This window comes from Drosophila erecta, unplaced genomic scaffold (assembly GCF_003286155.1).
Source record: "Drosophila erecta strain 14021-0224.00,06,07 unplaced genomic scaffold, DereRS2 tig00000021-arrow-pilon, whole genome shotgun sequence".
Lineage (NCBI taxonomy): Eukaryota > Metazoa > Arthropoda > Insecta > Diptera > Drosophilidae > Drosophila > Drosophila erecta.
In genome coordinates this window covers 22,269,700-22,295,667 of record NW_020825198.1, presented here as the reverse complement: position 1 = coordinate 22,295,667, position 25,968 = coordinate 22,269,700, and the positions used below count along the sequence as shown (strand labels likewise).

Here is a 25,968-nt window from a genome sequence, read left to right as displayed (position 1 = left end):
CCCATTTACTTTCGCCGCCAGCATCTTGAGACACATCGAGTGGTTGAATCCTTTTCCTTTTGGGGATCGGAACCCTCCCAGCTGGAAATGAAATCCGAGTAGCAGCAAAATTGCTCCATATGAATTTTTAATTGGAATATTTTTAGAACGCAAGTGAGAGTTGGCAGCAGAAAAGGAGAACTTTGATATACTCGCATTATATATGTATACACCGGACTATTCCGAATTCATATTTCATTCGACAGCACTGCCTGGATTCAGGATTCAGGATTCAGGTTCTTGAGGCTTCCGCTCCCACCCGGATGATAAGTCATTCAACTGTGCAAGACGATGGATCTTGTGACGTGTCATGCATCACAGCTGCCTTTTGCCGTACATTTGCCATATTCGGCTGCAACGCTTTTGTTGGTGCCCGAGGTCATTGCAATTTTGTGCTGCGACACTAAAGTGTCTGCCACACACACACACACACACCCACAACTGCATACAGGAGCCAAGTTGCGCCACATCCTGCTGTTGCTCTTCTTTCTGCTGTATGAAAATTCATTTCAATTAGTGAAATGGTTTTGGGATTTGTACGGCAAACCACAAGCGCGCTTTGAGCGGAGGAGGGAGTGCACGTCACTTCGGTGGCATGCAACGAGCGAGTTACAGCAGCGTTTGTTGCAACTTTATTTACCTTTAGGTGGGACATAACTTGTAAATAGAGATACAAACGGGGGTTGCACGTGTGTGTGTAATTTCGAGGCGTGGGATTTGCGGCAGGATTAAGAGCCGTGCGAGGAACCCCAACGTCTTGGAGGCCATTGAACTGCGGTCCCTGATTAAAGAGAGATTTTCGGGGTAGCTACGGCAAAGTAAGTGAAGGCTCAAATATTTAAATTTTAATGCGCAGGAAATGGGAACAACTTCGCCTTGCCCTTCGTAAATGTGTATTTAAAACTTTTTCGCATGACTGTCGTTCCTGCGGCTGCTGTTGCTGCCCCGCAGCTTGTTTAGGCCACGCAACAAACTTACTTTCCTATCTGGCTACATCTCTCCTGGCTCTGCGCAGTTTGCCCCAAGTTGCTCCCTCGACGACACTTTTTTGACGCTGTTTTATTAGCGGACTGGCGGCAGCAACAAAAATGTAACGAAATTTATGCAACTAACGAAATGTTTTTGTTTCTGCATTTTTATCGCCCTAAACGTTTGTCGAAAAGCAACGGCAACGGAGTGGCGTGTGCGACTCATGTGGGGCGACTGCTGTGTCTGAATTTTATTTCCCCCAGTTTCACAGGGACCCAACTTCAATGGGAATTGGCAATCTGGTGGCGAGCTGCAGCAGAGCCCAGAGAGCCCAGAGAGCCCAGAGAGAAGCTCGGAACGTCTCCCAGATACCCTTATGGTAATAGCCTTGACTTCTGCCTGCTATTTGACCCCCAAAAGTTGACCGCACACACGCTCCGACTTCGCAGCTGTATCGGTCAGAGAAATCTTACTTTCTTAAACGCAAATCGAAAAGTTTTCTGGGAGCCAGACAGAGGGCAGCATATTGTCGCACTCTATAAATTATGCGCATAACCAGAGAAACCCGAGTCAGATACAGAGAAACCAGGAGCCAGGAGCCAGGAGCCATGAGCATGTAAAGCAACCACCCCCAAGGAACCTTCGGTTTGTGGGATTCGGTTTGGTTCAGTTTCAGTCTCGGAAGAAAGAGAAACCAACCAAGCATAACTATTACAATGGCAAAAAGTTTAACTAGTCATGTGAAGTCTCTCCATCTCCAGCTCCCTCTCCCTCTCCGCCTCCATTTTCATTTCTGCCCTGTTGGGTGGCTTTAAATTTACTATTATTGCTTTTCCGTCTACATGTGTAATGGGCCTAGGTTGGTGGCAGGAAACCGACGCATTTGTTCGGGGAGTTTTGCACTTGGAGTCGTTCACACAAGGTGAACTGGGGGCTGTTTGGCTGCTTGGCTGCCTTACTTATGGGCCTTAAACTTGTCACACTTGTCAGCTGAAAAGTTTCCGACAGCCCGAATAATAATCAGGCCAAAAAGGGGTAGCCAAAGTTTTGGGAGCTGAGTGAAGCTAGGAGCGATGGTGCTGGTTTAGGAGTAACTGCGGTTATTTGTTAACCCAATCAGCAACGGAATTCTGAGCCTACTGGGATTATCAGTAATGGCTTTGGCCAATTTTCGAATATTGTTTCGATTGATAGATGAGATTTAGCTTTTTTGGCGCCTAGTTGCATGCAACGCATGCAGACGGGCAGGCGGGCAGTAGCAAAAGCAGCAGAACAGAGGAACAGGACTCTGCAGAAGACGCAAACGGAGAGAAGACACGGAGGTACTCAGATAATCACAAACGACATAATCACAGCAATTAGGTGCGTTAGTTTATGGTCAAGCAGCAAGCACACAGAATACCAAGCCAACTGACAGTCCCATGGACAAATGAATGGACGGACTAACGGGCAGGCCAATTGCCTTGCCTAGTTACGTCAGTTAGTTGGTCAGTTAGTTGGTCAGTTAGTTTGTCAGCTGGCCAAAACGGGACACGCCCCAATTAGTTGGCCTCCTCCACGGGCGACACCGCCCGAATCTCTGCGCCTTGGATTTGCTTACAATTGACAGCTGAGTGACATTTGGGACTTAGGTCGAGCTTATATTTTTCCCCTGCAAGCCGAACATCGAGTTGACATTCATTATTCAAATGTCGCACCCGCATGGCAGACATTCCGTAATCCCAGCTTAGTCTTTCATCACACAAACTGATTAGGCACAAGAGAACCTGACAACTGATGACCACAATTGCCGTTTAATTAAAGCCCGAGCAGCCTGCAAATCTGGCAGAGCTACAGTGGACACCACTGAGAAATGACAGGAGCAGAGTCGAGCGGCTCGGCAAAGAAGCTGTCATAATCATGGCGTTGGAAGGGGTTGTTTTCCCAGCGGGCGAAGTGGCAGACACAAAAGGTAGGCATTCTCTATTATTGAGTCCGCCGTCATTAAACATTGAACCAAATGCTTTTACGGCGTACAACTTAGTCCTTCGGGGGGTGGGGTAGCTATAAGTTCACATTGGGGTGATCAGAGGAAACTCGAGTCCTCGGCCCGTTCTGAGTTACAGCACTTCGATTGATGTTCAGTGAAATGTGAATGCGAATGGGATATCCAATGCCGGTATCCCTTGCCGGCTAAATTCTATTCCCAGTTTAATTGGCGAAGGGGCTTGTGTGTCGGATAAACATGCTGAGGGGCTTGATGTAAATAATTAAAATAGTTGTTGTTTTTTTTAACCATAATTGAATTGCTTCAAATTTTGGTGTGTTCGGCAGTTTTGGTTCGTTCAACTGCAATGCATTGCTGTATATTTCCGCTGCTGTATAATTTATTTGAAATTTATTAGTTGGCTGATTGGTTTGTAATTAGGCGGCGGTAAGGCAGCTGGTTCGTTTTTGCGGCGTGCCACCCAGTGTGCTGCAGCATCATCTAATACCCATTTCGATAGCCCCAATCGATGGGCGGCCTGTAGCTAAGTGCATGCAGTTTGTTTATCGCCATTAAAGCGCTGCCCAAAACTCTTCAGTCTCGTTTGCGTCTGACATTAATGTCTGCAAAGCAACACCCCACCTACTTGCACACACATTTGTTAGCCAATACGCTTTTGACCTCGTTTTGCCGGGCAAAAAGGTAACACACACATAAACTAAATGCAGCCGAGCGGGTGTGGAAAAGTGGCTGGGGTGGCTCGGGTGGCTCGGAAGGAACCAACAAAATATTTGTGCTGCCAAACTGGGTGAGGCTGAGCCGGCGAGATTCCGCCTGGTCAGGTTTCGTATAAATAAAATACGGCAAAAAAAGAAAGAGGAAACTCGGATCATGGACACCGAGAGGGGCAAGCAAAAATATTTGCACTCCCCCGGCATTCCCATGTTATTCCTGCTCCTGTTACTCCTGCTCCTGCTGCTGTTTGTTCTTGTTGTTGCCATCGCTGGGGTCCACAGCAAGGATTATAAATTATAACAGCCTCACACGGTTATTTATGTCGTGTCAATGGGAGGGGGGTGTCAAGCGAACGGGAATACAGGGATATATCCTCAATGGGCGCGCTTAGTTGAGCGGAAATAGCTGCGAAATAAAACTATGCATCCGGGACCGGCTTTAAAGTGGAGCAGGACGAGATGAAAGGGCCCTAAGTCGCAGCCAGCCGCAGGATTCCACCGCACCGCGCTAAGCCAGAGATCTGCTTTGAAGCTTTTGATTTATTTGCTTGATGGCAAATCATTAATTTGCTTTGAGCCAAAGCAAAAAGAAAGCAGCCAGCTTAGCATGCTTTTCAGCTGCTGTCAGATTTTCGGGCGACAGACAACCACCGAGCAAGCAGGAGCAAAAAGCCAGCCGAAAGAAGCAAATTTAAATAAAACGCAAACCAACAAAATAATCCGACACATGCGCTGCCAAATGATTACCCAAGTCCTTGCCCCACAACCCCCACCTAATCCCATGTGCAATCCCTGTGTGTTCTCGCAAATATAAAACCGAACAATCACTTCATTTTATTGCACCAACCGAGAAAGCCCAAAGCTGACACTTTTCCAGCCGCAAAAAGGGCCCATCATTAAGCGGAATTGAAAGATCTTAAATCGATTTTTTCGCCTGGAAGGCTTGGTGCCCTGGTGGCTTGGTTGGATTGGTTGGATTGGATAAGGCACTTTCCTACTTCTTGGCCTTGCGTCGCCGCTCTTTGAAGGCGTTTTTAATTTCCCCAGCCAGATCCGAGTGGCGATCCAACTGAGTGCCACAGTCAAACAGACGGTTCTCGGCGTTGCACTCGGTTATCACACTGTTTTTATCGTCGGCTCTATCGGTTTTGATGAAGTTTTCGATGGATTCGGGCAGCCAGTGGGCCTCTATGAAAAAGTTGTTTGACTTGCTGCTTCCACGTTCGTGTTTGCTCTTTGCTACTGGTTCGGATGGATCATTGGTCAGTAGGAGGGGCTCAGGGATGTCCCTTCGCTTCCAGATACCCTGCTTGTATTCCGGGCCGTACTTGTCCCTCATGCGCTTTTCCAGCTCGTACAGCTTAAATGGTGGCTCCTTAGCCACTGGACGCTGCACGAGATTGGACTTGGATTACGGATTACAGGTCCGTGCACAAAACTCACCACATTCCGAGCATATTTGTACATCGCGTAGCCGATGCAGCCCAGAAACAAGGGAAAGCCCACAAACAGTCCCACGTTTAAGCTGTTCAGCTCGGGCTCGCTGACCACGTGGGTGACATCGACCGTTTCCAGGGCAAAGGGTGGATAAAAGAAGCGGATGACCTTGTAGGTGGCGTTGGCCACAGTCTGATCTGGAAAAGGCTTCAGGATGTCCACAAACCTCAAGGACCAGTGCGAGCCTGGCGGCGGTACAGATATCTCCATGTTTTGCGATATCAAATGTGCAAACGATTTGGAAAATGTATACAAGACAATCTTATACAAAAAGAAACAACGTACAATTTTTAGATGAATCTAGTGCGAGCTTTACTTGGTGCTGGGAAAGCGGCACTCTAAAAATGACTGATCCATCAAGGGCAACTCAATTAGGCCCGGCATTCCTGAAAACCCTTTGCCAGATATAAATCATCGCCTACTTGGGAGTCCCGGAGTGGAGTCATTGATTTATTAGCAGGACATACGCTCGATTCGATTCTGCTGCTGAAAAACCAGCGGCAGAAGTGACGCTGGAAAATGTAGCTAAAGCTAAAGTGGGAGCTGAGCAAAACCAGCAAAACCAGCCAAACCATCATCAGTCACCAGGCAAACAAACACGCCGAGGACCCAAAGCGCAACGGCGTCATATACAAAAAGTGCTTGCATACATTACTCCGGAACCCATGAGCCGGAATAGAAGTGGGGTCCATGCGAAGGACGAGGGTCGCAGGACACGCTGCGAGAGGCGGAGCAAAGGACGCGTGCTTGCTGGCAGAAACACGTACAAGAAATCATGAAATGTTGCCGCCATCATACCGAAAATTGTACGGGTAACGTGCAAGCAATCAAAGTACACGGAGGCAGGACTCGGCTCGGCTTCGACTTCACCAAGGCCTGTGTGCTCCTCGAGCAGCGCCCACACGTCTGATTTTTACTGCCACGTGTGCTGATGTGACGTCGACAGGATTGCGACTGCCTACTGACAACACCAGTGGGCCTTCTCCCAGCTCCTGGCTCCTAGACTCCATCTGAGGCTTTGGTTCAGACCGAGACCGAGACCGAAACCGAGACCGAGACCGAGTCTGGCCGAAATGTAAAGCATAGTTGACGCAGACGTGCCCAGCTCGACGTGGCTGTCGTAGAGGCCGCTTTTTGCTGTTTAAGTAAGCATGCAAATGTCACTTGCAGCAGGTAGTCGGTACTCGGCGGAATCGGCAGGAGGGGATCGGGAGGAAGTGGGCGTGATAAGCACTCTCAGTTATCAACGTGGGCATTGCTCGGTTTTCGGGCTTTTCTTACCCCCGCAGTGCCTTGCACACACATAAATGATGAGGTACACGTTGCCTCCGGCCGAATTTAGTGATTTCCCCGAGCATGTGGCATACTTTTTATGCGGCGCCTCCACGTGAGCATAAGGAACTTCTGTTTATGGTTATTGATTCTGCCGAGTGGCGGCGGAGATAGTTTGAGTTATGTCCTCGTTCTGATTTGTGTCAGCAGGAAGTTTAAAAGAAATTGTTGCACACTTTCGGGAGCCCAAAGTGGATTACTCTGAGGGTTGCAGGCGCAGGCTCCCTGATTGAATTGGTTTAGCTGGGGGCGCTCGGAACGAGATTGGATTGGATGGGGGACCAGCAATCAAAAGCCTAGTTTGGAGCTGCCTGCGCCAAGCTCCTCGTATGGGCATGTTATGGGCAAAGGCGGCCACCCTCGTTCCACTTATAGTTTCGATCAAAAATTCATGGCATACCCGTACGTTGCAACGCGTTGGAGAGGTGTCAATAACTCGACTGCGATGTCTGTCTGCCCGCACATAATTTACAATTACCGCACGCACAGGCAATTTATTTTCCAGCGCTAACAAATAAGCTAAACATTTTCGTGGCCAAGGGCCGTCCCGCTCCCAGGTGTATTGCAAATCAAAAAATCAGGCAGGGCTGGGCACGAACACACGCCCAGGCAATCAGTTAAATGTTTGTTGAACTCACCAGCGCCGAGGTCCTTAAGTTCTCAAGAACGCAGGACTCGCCCGTCTCGAGGAGTCCCAGGGGCTTCGCCTCTCCGCTCTCGATGCGTTCCTGCCCTTGCCGAAAATTGAGTTTGCTGGCGCCCAGAACGCAGAACACAGAACGCAGAACGCAGAAGCCCAGAAACCGCACAACCGAACAAAAAACCCGGAGGAGCAGCTCCGCACCACGATGAAGCGGCAACTTGAAAAATCGCTTGTCGCACTGCAAGCGGAGTGACGGGGAACGCTCACGCGCAGACGTAGTGATTTGGCTTTAAAAAAGCAAGGAACATTCCGGAGTTCGGGAGTTGCGGAGTTCCGGGGCAGGAGGCAGGAGGCAGTCAGCAAAAGGAGCTGGCAAAGCTGCCACGTAATGAAACTGACAATTTAACTCACAGTCAGCCAGTTGTTTTGGATTTCAGTCCGGGTTCGACGGGGAGCTGAGTGCGTGCTGAAAAATCGTGTTATCGATTTAATGCGTTGCGATATATATGTACATGCAGCCCTAGTGTATGTGGATATACTATACTAAAGGGTTGGGTTGGGTTGGGTTGGGTTTGGGCTCTGAAAAAGGGTCGCTTGCCTTTGGCTTTGGCTTTTATCGCTCGCCCGAGTCTTTGTGACGGACCGACTGAGTGACTGGCGTTCTGTGTGTTTGTTCGCCAGTGCTGTCCTTTGACCGCTTTCCTCTCGCTTTCGCTCTTGGCCCTCCGCAGTGCAAAGGCATTTGATTAATTTGCAGCAGTTTTCCATTTGGAATTGCTTTAGTTTCCTGCAGTTTCGCCACTCTTCCAGTGTGCAGGATTCGACAGCACATTTGAGGCCACTTTCCCTTCCGCTTTCTCCGCTACTTTCTCCCTACAGTTGTGCGTTGTGTGTGTTGTCTGTGTAACGTTGAAAGCTTCTTATGGAATGTTAAGTGATTTTTTATTGAATTTTTAAGCCTCACTTAGGCGTTGTCAATGGCAGTACCCCGGAGCCAACCCAACGTATCTCACTTCAGCCACATCCTGCCGCCTTGCTTACTAAATTATCAACCTTTTCTTGTCTCTTTTTAGGTACGTATACGCAATTTTATGACTCTGTCCTTTCGGGTGAGTGCTAGTATCGAAAAGCAGGGATATTGGGGCTTTATGGGGCTGAGATATGAGATAATGAAGGCCGTTGCATGGCCGTTGGATGGCCGTTGTGGGTTAACAGCAACTTTAACTCGTTCGCACTTTCAGCGGCAAATAAGCGCGCAAACAAAGCCGCCGGCAACAACGATCAAATTTAACGCGCTTTTTAAACCAAACAAAAGCAAATTGCAATGCCAGCACGCACACATAGACAGCCCGGCATTGCTGACACGGACACGGACACGGACACGCATCCCCCAGATGCACACATGCATGCTAATTATGAATATGCGCCGCACATTTAAGCAAATATAAACAAAACGTTAACGACAACAAACAGGAGCGCGGCAGTGGGAAATGCAGTCGTTGGGTGGGTGGATGGGTGGCTGGGTGGTTGGTTGGTTGGTTGGGTGGCAAGGAGAAAAGATGTAAATGCCGCACACGCTGTTGCCACCGAAGGAGACGGAACGTGCCATTGTGGGATCCAATTCAGGGCGCCGGGAACTTGATGAACTGCAGCTCCGACAGCTTATCGCATTGCCTCCGATGAATGTGCGATGCCATACGCTTATTTTTCCTCGTTGTTGCTATTGTGCATCATGCTGATTATTATTATTAAAATGCAAATGAGCCGTGCAGACTTGTCAAGCACTCGCATTAATGGGCGAAGACAACGACTGGATTGGAATCGGAATCGGAATCGGAATAAGAGTCAGTAGGGATGAAGGTGCCCAACAAGTAGCAAACATGCAAAGGGCTTTAATCGGTGCAGTGGATTGCTGGGTTACTGAACAACTCGTCATCATCATCAGGCTCGAACGGAGCCCAGTTTTTGCAGTCATCAGCAGGCATCATCATCAATTGCCGGTTGGCTGCCCATTAACATAATTTCAATTTGCATAAAATGGCGTTAAATATTACATTTTGGACAGCTGCCGCCTGCAGTGAGTGACAGGACGCGAAATGGCGAGGGCTGGCTGGCAGGTTCATTGAGCTAATTGCAGGTGCGAATGTGTCGCAATGAGCGTTGCACGATCCACCAGACACGCAAGAGGGCACGGTGGGTGGGGGGGTGCAGTTTTGGGGCTCCGCTTTGTTTGATGTTTAATTTAGATTGAATTTCCGCATAAATTATGGCGCACAGAAATGATTTCAAAATGATTGCTGGTTTGTTTGCGGTCAATTTCGACTGCAACTATTGCATAATTTGAGGCTCCGGGCCAATTAAACTGAGCGCCCGCACACCCACACGAATCTCTCATTTGTGGAGCTGCGTTTTTTATATCAACAGAGGTTTCATTTGAGCCCACCTTCAGGCAGGCAGCCTCCAGACGACGCCACTCCGGGCTGCTTCCACGCAATTTCCCCCAAAAACGTCGACTGCCATGGCTGCCGTCTAATGTGCATTTCCCGCCCGCTTTCCCGCTCTCCGCGCCTGCTCCCACCAACTGACACCTCACACGCTCAACGATTTTTGATTTGGCAGCTCGTTTGCCCGTTTGCCGTTTGCCGTTTGCCGAAATGCAGCAGCAACAGCAGCAGGAACAGCAACAAAACTGAAGCGATTCTGCCAGCCGCCATGCCACGTCGCTCGCTTAGCGCATTTGCAAGTGATTTTATGCATATTTCATGGCATACTTTTGCACGCCATTAGCAGCTAGAAAGCAGCTACAGTGAGGAGCTCGAAGGCTAGTTATTCATTTATTATGACGACTATTTCGACTCAAAGTGAAAGCCATTCAATGGAGCGGCTGGCAAATTGCGTGGCAGGCAGGCAGTCAGGCAGCCAGGCAGCCAGGCAGCGCGGAGGCGCCACGACCATCGTCGTTATTATCGAAACTTTGAAGTATTTCCAACTCGATTACCATAACCCAACTAAGAATCGTAATCAAATTTTCCCATTTGACACTAAACTTTGAAAGCAACTGAGTAGGATGGTGGTTGTTTACGCAGAGTTTGTAGGTCCCCAAATCGAGTTAGACAATTAGAAAGTGTGCGTCTGCATTCAATGTGCCAGTGAAGCGCCCCCAGGCATTCCATAAACTTTGGCCAAATCTTTGGGATTGCATTTTCTACTCGGACCCTGCGAACATGCTGCTGCACAAAACACTATGGCCCCGAAAATACGCATGACCATAATCGAGTTAAGACAGCAAACGCTTTGCCAATGAGACAGAAATATTGCTGCTTTTGACTTTGTCTCGCAGCCGACTTTTTATTCATGCCACACAAAGTGAATGCTCACAGAAATATGGGTGATATGTGATGGTGGCTCATGTGGAATTTTGAAACATGCTTGTTTTAATAGCCGGAACAGCCAAGGTATTAGCCTGCCACATAAGTGGGTAAAGCTCATTAGGCTCCAAGTCCTGGGTCTTTACTGAGACTTTGCTGAGAGTCTGGATGCCATCAAGTAAAAATATCCGCATTGTTGCGTTGCTGGTAAACAGAGGCTCTTGGTATTGGCCCAAAAAGCCATGCAAATAGGCCATAAATTTATATTTTATTGCCTCGGCCTGCAGCTCCAGCAGCATTTCTGATGCCCATGTCGTCCCGTCGGTCGAAGTCTAAACTCTGGCCAAACATTCGAGAGCTGCATGAACATACTTTGGGGATTGACTCGGGCCGAAGGATTCGGATGCGGACTGGAAGAGGAAGAGGAAGGAGGAAGGCGGAAGGCGGAAGGAGGAGGAACGAGTATGCGTTTGTTGACAATAGACTTTTGGCATTATGTGCATTATGTGATTGCATACTGCCAGGTGCCTGGCCAAGATTCCAAAGAACACATCCCAGGAATACTCGCACTCCGCACAAGTCAATTTGCAGTGCAAGGTCCTGCTTAAAAAGCAATCCCGGGTCGTCGCTATGGGCTTATTCATTGCCTGGCTAATAAATAATCCAAAAATTGATTAATATCAATTTGGAAAATGCATTAAATCGCAATCCAGCCATCAATTAAAGCCACGAGTGCTCGCATGTGGCCGTGCGTATCTACTTACCTAATTTCTATGCGCAATTCATACATCATTTACGAACGCACATATAGCTGCGTTTAGCTGGCTCTTTTATGCTTCCCCGAGGCATTTGACATGGACAAAAGGCTTTAAAATGCCGATTCGCTTTAACAAGCCCGTTCTGGATCGAAGAGCCTGCCGTAGATAATGCAATTTGATTATTTTTGCACTATCAACTAATTAAAATTATGGAAAATATAATAATTACGCCCCCGCTCCGGCGGAAAATTGCAAAGCACACTTTTGGGCACTTTTCCCCCATTAATGTTGGTTGCCCGCAAAGAACTGAAATCGAATTTCAACTTTTTCAGTTCGGTTTTCCAATTTTTCCATTCATGACGGAATGAATATTTCAATGTTTATAATCAATTAAAAATTGGCTTTTTGCTCTTATAGCTTTGAATTTACTAGCGAATGATTTGACCTCACCTAGCGTTAACTCCCTCCCTTTCCACATCCGTCTATCTGTCTCCCTCTTCTGTCATCACACAGAGCACTTAATGCAATTTGCATTCCGATGTTTTTGTGTTTGCATTTTGCATTTTGCATAAAAGCCGAAACGCTCCACGTGCATCCTCCCGGAGATCTCCCGGAGATCTCCCTCCGCTCCGATTCAGTGTGTCTCCTGTATAAATTTCAATTTGGCTTGGCAAATTCAGCATTTTGCAGCTGTCAAGGAAATTATTGTCTGCCAGACTAAGTCCTTGATATGTGTGCTGTATGTTGTTGCCTTAATTAAACAACAACGAAAAAGAACAAGATTCTTCTCGGGCCTGGATTGTGAATTGTGTAAAATATGTATATTTCGTGTGCACTCTGTCTCTCGTTAAAGTGTTAATTTTATTGACATGTGACAGCCAAACAAACAATTTGTTTGCCTCCTGGCCAAATTGTTTGACTGCCAATGTTATTTGTGGTCGCAGTGGACGTTTTAAATGAATTTAATGAACGAACAACAGGATGGGCGACTGTCCTCCCCCCGGCAGGTGGAAAGCCCAGCCCACTAGTCCACTAGCCCACTGGGAGTGGAAAATGGCGGGGCGAAATGTTGAAAAGAAAACATTAATCAGCGTTAAAAGTCGCATTAGCAGTAAACAAAATGGGGAGCGTCTGGGGCAGGGGCAGCCCTTCAAAGGGGCGGGGCAAATACCGAACCGAAGCAAACCTAAGAGATCCAAAAAAGCAATCCAGTGCGAGTAGAACTGTCGAAACGCAGAACGCAAAGCAAAAGTCAAAGAAAATCGGTGAAGCCAACGAAAGGAGAGCGCAGGACACGCGATGGTGGCGAAATGAGTGACTGGCAGTGAAAATCATTAAAAAGTCGTAAAAATCAAGGAAAATGGTAAACAACCAGCTCGAAAAGGAAACCGAAACCAGGGCAGGGGAAAATGGACAGGCGGAGCAGGAGGGATCCGACCGAAAATACGCACGCTTTATAATTAGAATTTAATCAAGCGCAAATCGCAAACGCCAGCATTTTCCAAGGGGGAAGAGCGAAAGGAGCAAATGGGTTGCCCCTGGTGAGGCAAAGTTCAGGAGCTGACTGCGTGCAGCTATTGTTTAAAGTGTAATTAAAAGCGTCGTGTAGCATTTTAGTGTGCATTTCAGGACGCAGGACGCGGGACGCAGGACGCAGGACGCCGGACGAAGATATTAAATTTCCTCCTAAAATGCACAAACAAACAACGCAGCGGGTCGAGCTTTACAACATGCTTTTAGGCACGGCTTAAAAATAAAACTCCATTAAGGACCGCCCCCGTCCCAACCCCCAACACCCCACTAACCTTTGCTGACCTTTGCCAATTGATGGAGCAGATGGTCTGGAATGGGTCAAGAAGGGACGGTCGAACTGGGCCCCATTTTTGCATGAGTCATCTAACAAATGGTGCGGCGGGTCGGCTTTGGGTCACTCAATCTTTGCCAATTACAGGGGAGCGAGGAGGAAATTAGGGACAGGGAGAGCCGAAGGATGCTGAGTGCCAGCCGCAACCGAGCGATCCATCAATGTGCCAAGAAACGGTCACCTTGATGGGGTAGTTCCATGATTGCGAATAACGCTACAGCACTAAGTGGGCCTAAAGTTGCGTCACACTGTGGCAACTTACCGACATTCTAATTACTGGCAGGCAAGCCAGGGGAACTTCACTTACGGCATAAACTTTTGCCATAAACAAATTTTAATGGAGCAATTATAAGCAGCGTCTGGAAAAGCCACGCAACAACTGCCAAAAGAAAAAGTGCGCGATTTTCATAACTAAGAGCCAAACTATTTTTTGCACGCGCTTTGCTGGGCGGAGGGGGGAGGGGGGAGGGGGAAACCGGTACGGATATAGAAACACGTCAAATGCAAATGTGTAACACTTGGAGCCACGCACGAACAAACGGAAAGGTTGCTGCGATGACGCATGCAAGTGTAAAAATGCCGTTAAACGTCCTTAAAATGGCACCCACCACCCCACTCCAAGGCAACCACCTCATTGATATGCACTCCCCGGAAAATGGAAAATGGGAAATGGAAAAGGGAACTCGGGCTCTTTTCATGCTTATCAGCGTACGAAATCAGCAAACAGCCGGCAGAGAAATATCTTTATAAATACCCTGAAACCTCTGATACTCCACTACAAGTCATTCATGCAGTGACTCATAGCGCAGTTAACCCCTTGTTCAACTCGTGGCCCATCAAAAAACAAATCAAGGGGATCGGCGGAGGTAGCGGCCCTTTTGTCTGCGCCAGGAGCTTTTTCTATGCGCTCTGTTTGCTTTTCCTAGGCATTTTCCTATGCCAAGCCCCAGACAGACACGCCCACCGCCCACCGCCCATCGGCCCGGGCTTTGGCTTTGGCAATCTATTAAATGTTGTCATTGTGCCTGCTCTTTAGGCAGTAGACAATGCAGAGCAGCAAAAAATGAAACTGCTGAAGTGATTAAAAATAGTAGTTCATATAGCTTGGGCTGGGGCTCCCACGAGCTGGGAAAGCTGAGTGCCGAGGAGTGTAAACCGCGTGCAATTTTTCATGGCGCACTTGGGTGCGTGTCTGTTTTTTACGAGGCAGTGAATCTCTTGTTCGCCGGACTCATCGGCGCTGCAAATCGATCACGTCTAGAGGGCGTTAATGGATTTCTGGACCAGACAAAAGTTTATTGAACCGAGGCGCCAATGTACTCGGTTTAAACTTGTTTGCACGTTGAATTATACCCTGCCGCTGAGGGGTTTGCCTTTTGGAAAGAGGAGTGGAGGGAACCCATCTCAACTTCGGCCCAAAAAAGTCAAATCTTGGCCTAATCGCTTTCTGATTTCGTACCTTCATACCTTCGTACAAAGGAGTTCTCGGAGGAGTTCAGGGGGCGGGCCATCTGGATATTCCGCTTTGGCGCTGAGCAATAAACGCCTATCTGGGCGACAAACAAGCCGCGACAAGGACCTTTGGGCCCAGTTCTCGGGGTCGACCCTTTTCGCTGAAGCAACTTTGAATAATGTCATTTTAATTACCGCAACACTCAAATCACAAGGCGAGGCGCAATAAATAAAAATATCCATTTTAATTAAGCTCGTCGAAAGAAACGGGCGTCCTAATTACTTTTGTATGTGGTTGCGGCAGCCGAACTGTAACTGAACTCGGAAGTAAAATTGAAATTCATTAAACTGAAGTGAAGGCAAGATTTATTGCCGCAAAATGCCGCATTTTTTAGCACTCGGATAATTTGGCTACCGTTTTCAGGTTCCTTGTTTCCCTGCCGCGCTTTTCGTCCTTGCTCTCAGCTGTCGTCGGCTTGATTTGTCAGGTTTCGGTTGCCCGGCTCCGATGTAATTGCACAAAGGCAAAAAGGCACTGTCTCTTGCCCATCTCCATCTCCATCTCCACCCCCACCTCCACATCCAATCCAATCAGCAGCTAAGCCGACATCAGGGGCGCTGATTAAAAGGCAATTTTTTCTCCTCCGCCGCGAACGCAGAAAAGTATGCTACACAAACGCGTTTCCAACACTGAGGCAGGCGGCTAATTGGCTGCTTGGGACGGAGCTGGGCGCCACGAAACGATTTGTAATTGAATTGAATTGATTTAGTGGATTTTCGTGAGCCCAGCTCTCTTGGCCTTCTTGGCGGACAGGTGCTAACAGAGCAGACACGTCTGCTGCCAATGAATTTCACTCAGCCTGGTCGGGGCATGTGCTTATGTGGGCCGCCACTTGGGGTGGATTTAAAAGCCAAATCCCTCCCGAACGCGGACTAATTCAATCCTCCGGCGGCTTGCATGCTACAGTTCACAAACAATTACATTTCCATATGCGTTATCATCATTTTCAATTAACTTCCGGCTGGAGCAGGACCGTTTGCAAGCCGATTTCTAAAGCTCGTTCGCCCGCATTTGGCATTAATGAAATGTCCGTTGAATGGCGCTTTTTCCTTGCGCTTTTCCGGGTGGGCGGAATGGGCGCACTGCGCTCTCGGTAATGTGTCAGTATAACGGTTTGTATAAGCGATGAGCGGTGAGTGGGTAGCACAGTTTTGTCGCCGCACATCATTTTTATTGCATAACGAAAATTGTCAAAATCGTCAGCCTGCTCCTCGTTTCGCCGACTCCGCCATGCATTCATTGATGTATGCGGTTGAACCGGTCCCCTTCCCCACTTCCCCTGCTATCAGTGCAAAATTTCATTTCCGGGAAGGCCTGACAGGTAATGTGCCCCCAAACCCACCCAAAGCCATCCAGCCACCCAATCCAACCCAATCGTACCCAAACCATCCAGCTGCTTCTGCTGCGTCGGTGTTTTTGACAATTTTCATGTTTCAATTTTTCATTATGTGCAGCGGCAGCCTTTGTTGCTGCCCGTCCGCCGGCTTCGAAATTATTTATGCATAATGCTGGTGGGCGTGGCGCATAATGCACACACGCAGAACTGCCGAAAGCGAGCCGCAAAAGGCAAAATTCCGATCGGTTTTATAGAATGCAATAGTCTATGCCGTTTAGCGCCGCTTGCAATCGCTCGATTTCGATCGATTATGTGGGCCCAAACCAGTGGCATTCCCAAGTCCATCGCAGGGCGAGGGGCACTCCGAAACGGGGAGGCAGACGCGCCTTGCCTTGACCAAGTTTCCGCAAATGAAGGAAGAGCGTGCCAAGTCGGACCCAAACTCACAACACAATTCGCGGGATGGGGTCAATTCAACTGGGCGAGGCAACTGTGCGTTAATGACAGAATAAAACGAAATCCAAACATAAATTACGCGCTTATCAATTTCATTTATCTTTGGATTTCGTTGTGCTCTCGGCGAGAGTTTCGTTTCATTTCGTTTCGTTTTCAGTTTGATGGTTTTGTAATTGAGTAATAAACTTTGGTATCGTTTCGTTAAAGTTCCCTTGTCTTTGGCCAATTTCCCCAATAAATTTTCGCAACTTTGCTTTGCCGCTCCTCCGGCTTCTAGCGCTGTTCTGTTTCTGTTTTTGGCAATGGCTTCTGCCCCTGGTCATTGGTAACGCTCCTTGGCGATAGGAGCGCCAACGTTGGGTTCCGGCATCATTACATTCACTCGCTTTCGAACGGCGAACAGCGAACGGCGAGTGGCTACTCCGGAGTTTATTGTCTTGGGCGCATCCGATAAGCGACCATAAAAAGTGTCATTATCTGAATCCATACACTTTAGAGTCTTTCACGTCGATTTGTTAATGAGTTTCCCCGCAGGCTTGGAGTTCCAGTTGAACCTAGCTGCGTGGAGTTGTGCCCAGCTGCGCTCTCCATTTGTCAAGCACCCCTGACCCCAAAGTCGGCTTATTCCATTCGAAACTTTAAGGCTGTTTCAGTGCAATCCATCAGGGTGGCACGCAACCCCCAAAATGCGCATCAACTTCATTTTATGTACATATATCCGCGCTTGCCAGTGCATAGCACCATAAACAGAGTCATTTATTTCAATCAAATTTTAAATGTGCAAATAAATCTTGGAGCGCACGTTAAAAAACGCCTGCATTGTATCTCTAAAGCGCTTAAAGCTTAGCTCAGAGCTGCTGCCCAGTCGCCCGGAAATAGCCGCCTATCGGATGGCCAAAAATCTGATGGCGAAAAATTGCCGGTCATTGTATCTCGATGGAATGACGTTTGGCGTTTGATGTCGCAGTGCGCCTAAAATGAGATACAGTACATTTTGATTTGCCGCTTTATTAAATTTTATTCGCCTATGCTATCTATCCACATCCTTCTGTCGGGAGCAATCGTCTGGCATCCTGCAAGCCTCGGCAACTCCTTTCCCGATAGCTGGAGACTGAGTGGGCGTGGGTCGTCGCGGAAAAAGGCAATTCATCAATTACTTAATATAATTACTTTTGGCTTTCGGATTATGCATACAGCCCAACATGGCAGACGCACACAGGGATCGATGCGGGGACCAACATTAATACTTAATATAATAAATTGTAGCCAGTCTGTGGGCCAGGCAATGGAATTCCATGCCCGGCCAGAGCCACCCTTGTGGCACACCAGTGCCCAATCCAAGCCCCTGTTATTGCATATTTTTTGGACGGGAAAACAGGACCCAACACATGGACAGTCTGCGCCGGACTTCTGGGCACTGATGCTGCTCCTGCTGCCGTCCTGGCCGGCACTCCATACTGCAACTCCATACACGCAATTACCAGTAGCTCTGATGAAATTAACAGGAGGGATGTGGGGGCACTTTGGAAGGGAAACATTTCACGGATTCCATGAACAACTCGGCTAGCCTGTTTGCCGTTTTAATGGCTTTTAAAGTGCAGCAGAGGGGCGGGGGCTTAGTTCGGGGCGAACACGCCATGATCGTAATAAATAAGTTCGCAAGAAACAGCAGTGGCGGAAAAGTGGAAATGGGAAAGCGGGCAGTCACGTTGTTGACTTTGAAAATGATTGCGTATGCAATCGAATCGTGTGGGTGTGTCACTGTGTTTGGAAAAGCAGCATTTGCAGAAAAATGCAAATTGAAATATAATAAAATCTGGGACCCCTACACTCAAGGCATCTTTCTGTGCAGTTAATATGTATATACATTCGTATACGTTTGCTAAAAGTTCGAGAAGGGACACTAACGAGATTCAAGTCCAACAGGCAATTTAAAGTCCATTAAAGTCGGAATTGCTAATCCGAATTAGTGTCGCCGATAATAATATTAATGTATGCCAACACTTCGCGTCATGGCCTCTTGGTTATCGGCCAACAAATGCGCCAGTTTATGGGCCAGCATAAATTGCCATAATTCAGCCGTTTGTCAGTTAATAATTTTACATTAATTTATTGGAGCTCATAACCCTGTGGCCACCGGCTCAAAGGCAATTCCAGCGGCCATCAACTTTACAACTGACCACAATTTAAGGGGTTTTTGGGTTAGAGCGGTAAACGGCTAAAAAACTCAAATTGTAATATAATTAATTCGCCTGACAATTAGAGCCCGGCATAGAAAAGTTATTAATTTCATAAATTTCATAATGTCAAATCCATTTCAGCTTTGGCTGCTCTTATGGCCGTTTTTGTTGCGCATATTTAATGGCCATTGTTGCACACAATTAAAACAATTAAATGCCATAAAAATGGCGAAAAGGCAGAAATGACTTTCGCCAACGCGCACTCATAAATAATGACAGTTTTAGTGTAAAACGCAAGAATAAACAGAAACAGCAACAGAAAAAACGGAAATTATGACAATTATTGGCAATAATATTAAAGTAATATTAATTGACACGCCAAAGCCCAGGGAAATGTTAATGACAATTTTAATCACACTTAATCTATTTACCCACCCCACCAACGGCCGATTCGCAGATCCGTTTTCAGGCAGTAGTCGACATTAGAATTAACCCCTGACCCAACTGAAATTGACCCCATCTCGCCAGCCACTAGGCAGGCAATTGGCGATTTCACACACTCACTCGGTTGCGCCGAGATTTGACGCGTTTTTCCTTTCGCTTTTCCTCACAATTCCCCCGACCCGTTGGCGCCGTCGCCGTCGGTTTAACTTTATTAAATATAATGGCAAACCAATTTTTTCGCTATGATTTTTATTAGTGGCGTTTATGGATGGAAAAAGCCCAATGCTGCGCTGCTCCCGGTGCGTTGTTATTTTTATGCAGGTATTTCAGTCGCAGGCCAGAGTGCAAATAAAATATGCAGCGGAACAGGCCATGGTTCATTAAGTATGCGCCATGTGGCCGGCCAAACAAACGAGTGCGCTGGAAAGTATGCAATTGAATTTAAATATTGCAAGTGCATATCCTGGCACCAGGACGCTGCAGGGGCCCACAAAGGGCAGGGGCTTGAGGGAGGTGGCATCCACTGCCGAGATATGCGCCGCTCAATGCTTTTTGCAGCTGTGTGCGTTAATTAACACAAACTTTATTACAAAATGTCTGCCGCGGCAAACTTTAATGGCCGCGCATCGCATTGCTCCCCACTAGCTCCGCTCGCTTGTGTATATCAACATAATGAAATTATAAGCGGTTTGATTTTAATATAAATTACTTTTTATGAGACAATAATTGATGTCCGCACAGGCAGCTGCCGTTTAATGATTATACCAGTATACCAGTCACCAGTCGTGGATATGACGAATCCGCACCCCAGTAAATCCGCTCCTCCAGTAAATAAAGACCAGATCAGTCGACCAAATCCACTTTGCAAGTCTCTGTCTCTGGCTGCAGCAGGCAACTACTTTCAATTAAATGCGATAAGGCTGACAATGTTTATTGACTATAAAATAGGAAACCGACCTGCGATCCGAAAATCAAGGGGGAGAAAACTGCAAAATGCAAATAATAACGTTGATAAAATAGCGCTTACAGTAATTTAAATTAAATGCATTTAAATGATAAAGGTAAATGCGGGGCAAAAACTGCGAAGCCAAAAAAAAATATAAACGCGCAAATAAACAATAACGCAAAAAAGTACGCAATAAATATGGCTCCGCTTTACAGTTCATTAAATCGAAAACAAAAGGCAGCCCCTGCATTTATTTTTACCTTCGCCGCGGCGCCAATAACAACAAACAAACAAATTTAAATGCGTAATTAAAATATACTTTTTTCCCGCCTTTATGGCACTGCATTTAATGCTGGCTTTATCGCAATTATTGTTATTAGTTTGCCAAAAGCGGGCCTCATCTCCCATCCCCCACCTGCCCTCATCGAAATTATGCGAGCATATCGAGCTAATTAAATTTAAAACCGGAAATGCCGAGTGCCAGAACCTGCAGACAAGGCGCGCCTCCTCGTGCCATTAAGCACTAATTTACACGCGTAATAATTAAAAGCGAATTTCGACCCTTTCGAGCGCGCGAGAGAGGATCAAAGGATCAGAGGATCCCTAGCAAGGACAACAAGGACAACGCCGTGTCCTGCCAGCTCCGGTGCGCTGCTTGGCGGTTTAATTGGTCTAGAAATTGCACGTCACTGCAGATAAATTTTTATTTGAAAAAGTTTATTAAACATTTGCATTGCTCAGGCACCTCACGTACCCACCGCCTCCCGGCGGGCTGGGGGCCACGCCCCCTCAATGAGCACTTGTGTGACGTCGTTCTGGCCATTGGCGTTTTTATTGCAAACTTTTTCACTGTTGCCTTTTGGCATTGCCATTTGTGTCGTTCTCTATTGCTCTTTCTGCCCGCTCGTTTTTCTTTTTGTTTGTGCAAATTTTTGTTATTGAAAAAGTTTTGCGTTTTTGTAAAAATTATATGCGAAACTTTTGCTTTGTAATTGCATGCAGGCAGTCGTCCTGCCAGGCCAGCGTTCCCAGGCGCAAAAAGCCCAGGACCCCTGGGCCCTGGGCCCTGAAATGTTATCCCTACGTGTCCAATTACACGTACATGTGGGACCGGTGATTGGCGAGAAAAGGGTTCCGCTCGCATCAAATTTAATACGAACCAATATTTGAGCGGCCCCAACAAACTGGATCGAAATAGACAACGCTTAAGCCTTAAGCCACCCTACACTATTAAGCCGGGCATTAAGCGACTAACGGTAAACAAACCAGCCCGCCACGCCCCCATCGCCCCCATTGGGCAAACAGCGGGGAGAAATCTTATTTATGCTGGGTGTGGTAGTGGGAGAACTGAAACTGTTATCAAATAATTTATTCGTCTCACCTGCAACAACAAATTAAGTTTTGTTTCCCCCTTCCGGCAACCCGAAAAGGCAAAGAAAAATGAAAGGAGCTCCGGCGGAAAGTCCGCTGGGCGGACAAAGGAGCATTATCCACGTGCCCCGCCACTTTCAACTCATTAACTGCCCGCCCGGGCCATTAAGAGACTTATTTTCACACTTGCATAAACTCATTTAGAGCGGGAACAAAACTGAACTGTTAAGAGCCACCCCAGACAGCCAGACAGCCAGGCAGCCAGGCAGCCAGGCTGCGCAGGACGCCAAGGAGGCCAAGGACACCCGAAGGAGCGGGGGAGTCGCCACCTTATCACACGGCACGTCGCTTGCGAGCGCATCGTGACATAAAATTAATGCCCAACCGACAATTTTAATCGGCAACAGTTTTCGTCTTGAGTTATAGCACCGGAGCAGCGCGGAGTCAGGACAACCTGTAGTCAGAAGTCTGGATTCGGGATTCGGGATTCCGGATTCTGGGTTTTTTGGGCTCTGGATTGTGAGTACTCCACCCAGGGACTGGCGTGGAGTGCGCCGTAAACTTTGCTGCAAGATTTCACCAACTTTTCGGGAGACAGACAAAGAGAGACCGAGGCGGTGGAGCCAGCCGGATGCGTATATTTAAAACTTATTAAATTGCTATAATTTATACGACTTATCTCGCCCCGAGGGTTGCTTAAGCAGGAAAAAATCCGGCTGCATGGCTACGGGCCACGGGCACACGGCGAGGGCAATTAATTTACATGCAAATCGTGCCGAAAGTTTGCTCCCCACCCGCGTGACACTCAGCTCGGCTGTGCTTTTAAGCCTCCGGATTCCGGCATACGGAGCACGGAGCGCGGAGCGCGCAGCTTGGAACCCAGAGCCCGGAACACGGATCCAATCCGGATCCAGTCCCAAAGCCGCGACTCACTCACCCATCCACACACCCACAGACAAACACTTGATTAGAGCTCGAGGCGGTGCTCAGGTCGCCCGCTGTGCGCCGCCTGCTTGAAACCATATGGCACCGAGGAGTACGACCCTTTTGGGGCATCTCCACGGACGTCGACAGGTTGCCGCATCGTTAGAGAGACCGCTCCCGGACGCAAGTCCTTTATTGTCCTTGTCTGTCTGATTGTCCTGCCGTCTGTGCGCGCCTAACAAATTGCAGAATTTTTCGTGTTGATTTATCGCACAAGAGCAGCGGCGGCAACAATAAAAATAACAACAGCAGGGCGAGCGCACATTAAACATTCAGTAATGAGTTTAAAGTTTTAAATGGAATTTTTGATTATAAGCAGCCAACAACAAAGGACGCGGCAGACAGCAAAGAGCTATGCGTATAGCAATTTGAGCCCACTTTAGGCGTAATTGCGAACGGAGCGACTTGAGCGGGCGCCAATCACAGTATTTCTGCATTATTCCTAGCATAATAACTGGCCCATGAATGCGGGATTAGATGCATAGGGAACTCACTAACAGGCGCAGTTCGTAGCCTACTTTTCCACCCCAATGGGTGGATGGGTGGATCCATCATAACATCCCTTCGCTGACGACTGCGGCAGCAACCCCACCAAATCTGTAGAAATCCCGGCACTTTGTTCAAACACATAAGCCCAGATCTGCGTCTCCATCTTTCGCTCGCCCGGAACCTGCACGGGTTTTCCTTTCAATTTGGGCCAGGACACAGTGGAACGCGAGGCCGTTAAACGCTTTAAAATCAACATCAACACCGATGACGACGACAGGGGCAATAAAGTCGACCCAAAAATTGCTTCCTGTGCACATAAAACTCAGTCGGGGCCAGAAAACAAGCTAAAATACCTATACACACATTCGGCGAAACTGTTGAGCCTCGCAAGCAAACGCGGTAAAAGTAAACGAAACACTTTGCCGCCCATCCCCGCAGTTTCCCAGCCCTCTTAATACTTAAATGCAAACGTGTAAATTATGTGATTTTTCCCCGGCGGCCATGTTTGTTTGCAAACTCCATTACGAACATGGCGGGGCTCCACTTCCCGCACCTGTTCGCTCACCTGTTTGTTCCAAGCAATCGTCGCGCTTTGCCATTCAAATGCTCGGCGCAACAAAAAATACAGAGCCCCATACCCCTGGCTACCCCTTTATGTGCCTTTATGTGTTTTTCATGTACTTTTATTTGATTGTCGCACGCTTTGGCGCCCCAGAACGGGAGCAGAAACGGACGGGGAACTGGGGCTTGGCATCCCCATTTAATGGCAATGTTTTTTAGTGCTCAAAGTATTAGCAAATGTTCATTAACGGCTAAATTTGCTGTAGCCAGGTAGCCAGGGCCGAGCCAGTTTGCTGGACTCCCGAAAAGGCAATTACTCAAAAAGTACTTAACACACAATTGTTGCGTGCACCCTCGGGATGGGAGTTTGGCCAAAATGCCTAAGAAAGCACTGCTTGCGCATTGAATCTCAATTGGATTTCGTTCTCAGGGGACCGGGTTCGTAAGTTCACCAGGCGCCTCGGTCTGCAAACTGTGCGAAAATTTCGCTACCAGGTATCATTCGTCGAAAGGCAGCGGCTCGCTATTTGAGGCAATGTTCCTCCCTTAAAACAGGGTATCCCAGGGTCGAGCACTGTGCCACACGATCCAAGGATCCCTACTACAAATTTCCATCTTCAGGCGCACTGAGAGGCCAGTAGGGTGAAAACCAGCCGCCTGGAAAGCCAATTAAAATGAAATCAAGCCAGCCACTCCCACCAGCCCCATTCACTTTTGGCCTGCTTTCGCTCTGCCAACTTAGGGAGTTTATTGGACTACGACACCTTGGAGCTCACACACGAGCGGCGGGCGGGGATGTATATAAATTTGTAATTTTAATATTATTAAAAATGTTAAATTGCACGCAGCATAAATCACATTTCTCCTGCACTCCCCCGGGTGGTGGCGCCAGCTTGTTGCCGTACTTTTGTGGCCTGGAGGGGTTGACACCAACAGAAACGAAACACACAACACATTACACCATCGACTGCCACCATTACTGCCAGCTGCGCTTGCCACACTATTTGTATTTTTATTGTTCTCGTTGTAACTGGGCGGCTAAAATATCGCCAATCTTGCCACCACCGCGCTCGATGGCGGCTGTGCTATTTTAATTTAAGCGATTTACTCTCGGGTTCATAAAACGACCGCAGGCTTAATCCCCATTTTGCATAAAATGTCAGTGCAATAAAACGGAATGAAATTAATAAACCCAAATTTCATGTCCCAACCCATTAAAGTGTGTAGCTGGCCGAGAAGCAGTTGCAATTCCCAAGCGCCGACCACTTCAAAGCTCCAGGGGGTTAGAGATAATCACGGTGAACTTGTTCGTGAGTTTATTCGCATGCTGCAATCAGGCTGAAAGTTCGAGGATCTTGCAGGAGTGATTGGGTCGTTTGCGGGGCAGGAAGGAGCCAAAGCACACATATTTGTGATCTATTCCGCCGATAAATTGACCCCGTGTGGGCGGTGGATGCCATTTATCGTGGCATACTTTGTCGTGGCTGCCATTACGTTTAATGACCCCGCAGCACTTTCAACGCATCACCCACCAAGCGCTTCCGGAGAGTCGGAGCCCTCCTTTTTTTAAAAGCATCCAGGGCCCATTAACTTGTGTGAATTTATATCAGTCATTGGCCCGGCTCCTGCTCCTGCTCCTGCTCCTACTCCTACTCCTGCTGCTAACTGCTATTATGCGTTCGTTAATTATTCACACACAAATACTACTGCCACTGCTGCCATCCCTTTCGCCACACGTTTCGGTCATAAAAACTGCCCGCCCTGCCACGCCCCCTTAACGAGGCAGCCAGCTCTGGAGCTCGCCCAGAACTCTCGGCTGGATTGGGCATCTCCTCCCTGGGCATTTATGCACCGCCCCACTTTCCCGCTCACATATGGCGGGATCTTGACATTAAATAAATCTAACATTCCGTATACGCTTAGTGGGCATCTTTAATACTCATCCGCACATTTCCGCAAATGCGTGTATACTCGTATGCACAAAAAATGACGCAGACATTATTCACGCTATCATGGGGCACACACGAAGGGGCAGGGTCACAAGTATGGCCACGGGTCGAGAGGGGGCTGGGGAAACTATGCTCCTGTGGGCTTGCGGAATCCCGTCTGCCGTGGCTCGTTTTGCCAGAAATTACGATTTCTCGTGGAAGCGTACGTTTGTCACCCGCTCGCATTTAAGCCACATGTCGCCGGTAGTGTGAATGTGGTACCGAGTATGCCAATGATAGCAGCATGCGTGAAAGTGAGCGGCCCAGAAGATGACCGACTCATGCCGGGCAGAGAGCTGGGCTCAGTTGAACAAAAGATCGCTGCGTCGCCCCTTTCCCAGTCACCTAGTGGGGATGGGGATAGGGATTGGGATTGGGGTAGGGGGTTGGGCGCCAACCACGTTCAAAACGGCTGCCGTGTTACCGCTCCATGTCACATAATCGAATTATCATCATGGCATCAACAAATGATTTCAACTTACGCTGTCCTTTGGTCCTGGCGCTGTCACCACCGCGCTGGTCGTCCTGCG

At 48.0% G+C, this 25,968-nt stretch overlaps 2 protein-coding genes across 4 annotated transcripts in view; one reads left to right on the top strand and one right to left on the bottom strand.

The window, feature by feature from the left end:
• The window catches only part of LOC6544136 (teneurin-m), a 113,574-nt gene that overhangs the window by 72,479 nt on the left and 15,127 nt on the right, over window positions 1-25,968 (top strand). The gene's annotated exons all lie outside the window — the stretch shown is intronic.
• Window positions 4,518-5,576, bottom strand: LOC6544137. 2 transcript variants are annotated; one of them, XM_001973695.3, is made up of 2 exons: window positions 5,152-5,576; window positions 4,518-5,098 (listed from the first exon to the last, which is right to left on the bottom strand). In XM_001973695.3, the coding sequence occupies exons 1-2, from the start codon at window positions 5,413-5,415 to the stop codon at window positions 4,703-4,705; spliced, it is 660 nt and encodes a 219-aa protein (XP_001973731.1). In that variant the 5' UTR covers window positions 5,416-5,576; the 3' UTR covers window positions 4,518-4,702. The 2 variants fall into 2 exon arrangements, with proteins under 2 accessions (XP_001973731.1, XP_026832631.1); XM_026976830.1 differs by having other exon boundaries at window positions 5,155-5,576.

What these genes read in the sequence shown, in the direction of transcription:
- LOC6544137 (XM_001973695.3), bottom strand. Translation starts at nt 5,415, where the DNA reads ATGGAGATATCTGTACCGCCGCCAGGCTCGCACTGGTCCTTGAGGTTT. An exon ending in ACAAATATGCTCGGAATGTG is followed by an intron (nt 5,099 to 5,151) that starts GTGAGTTTTGTG and finishes AATCTCGTGCAG; the next exon opens with CGTCCAGTGGCTAAGGAGCC.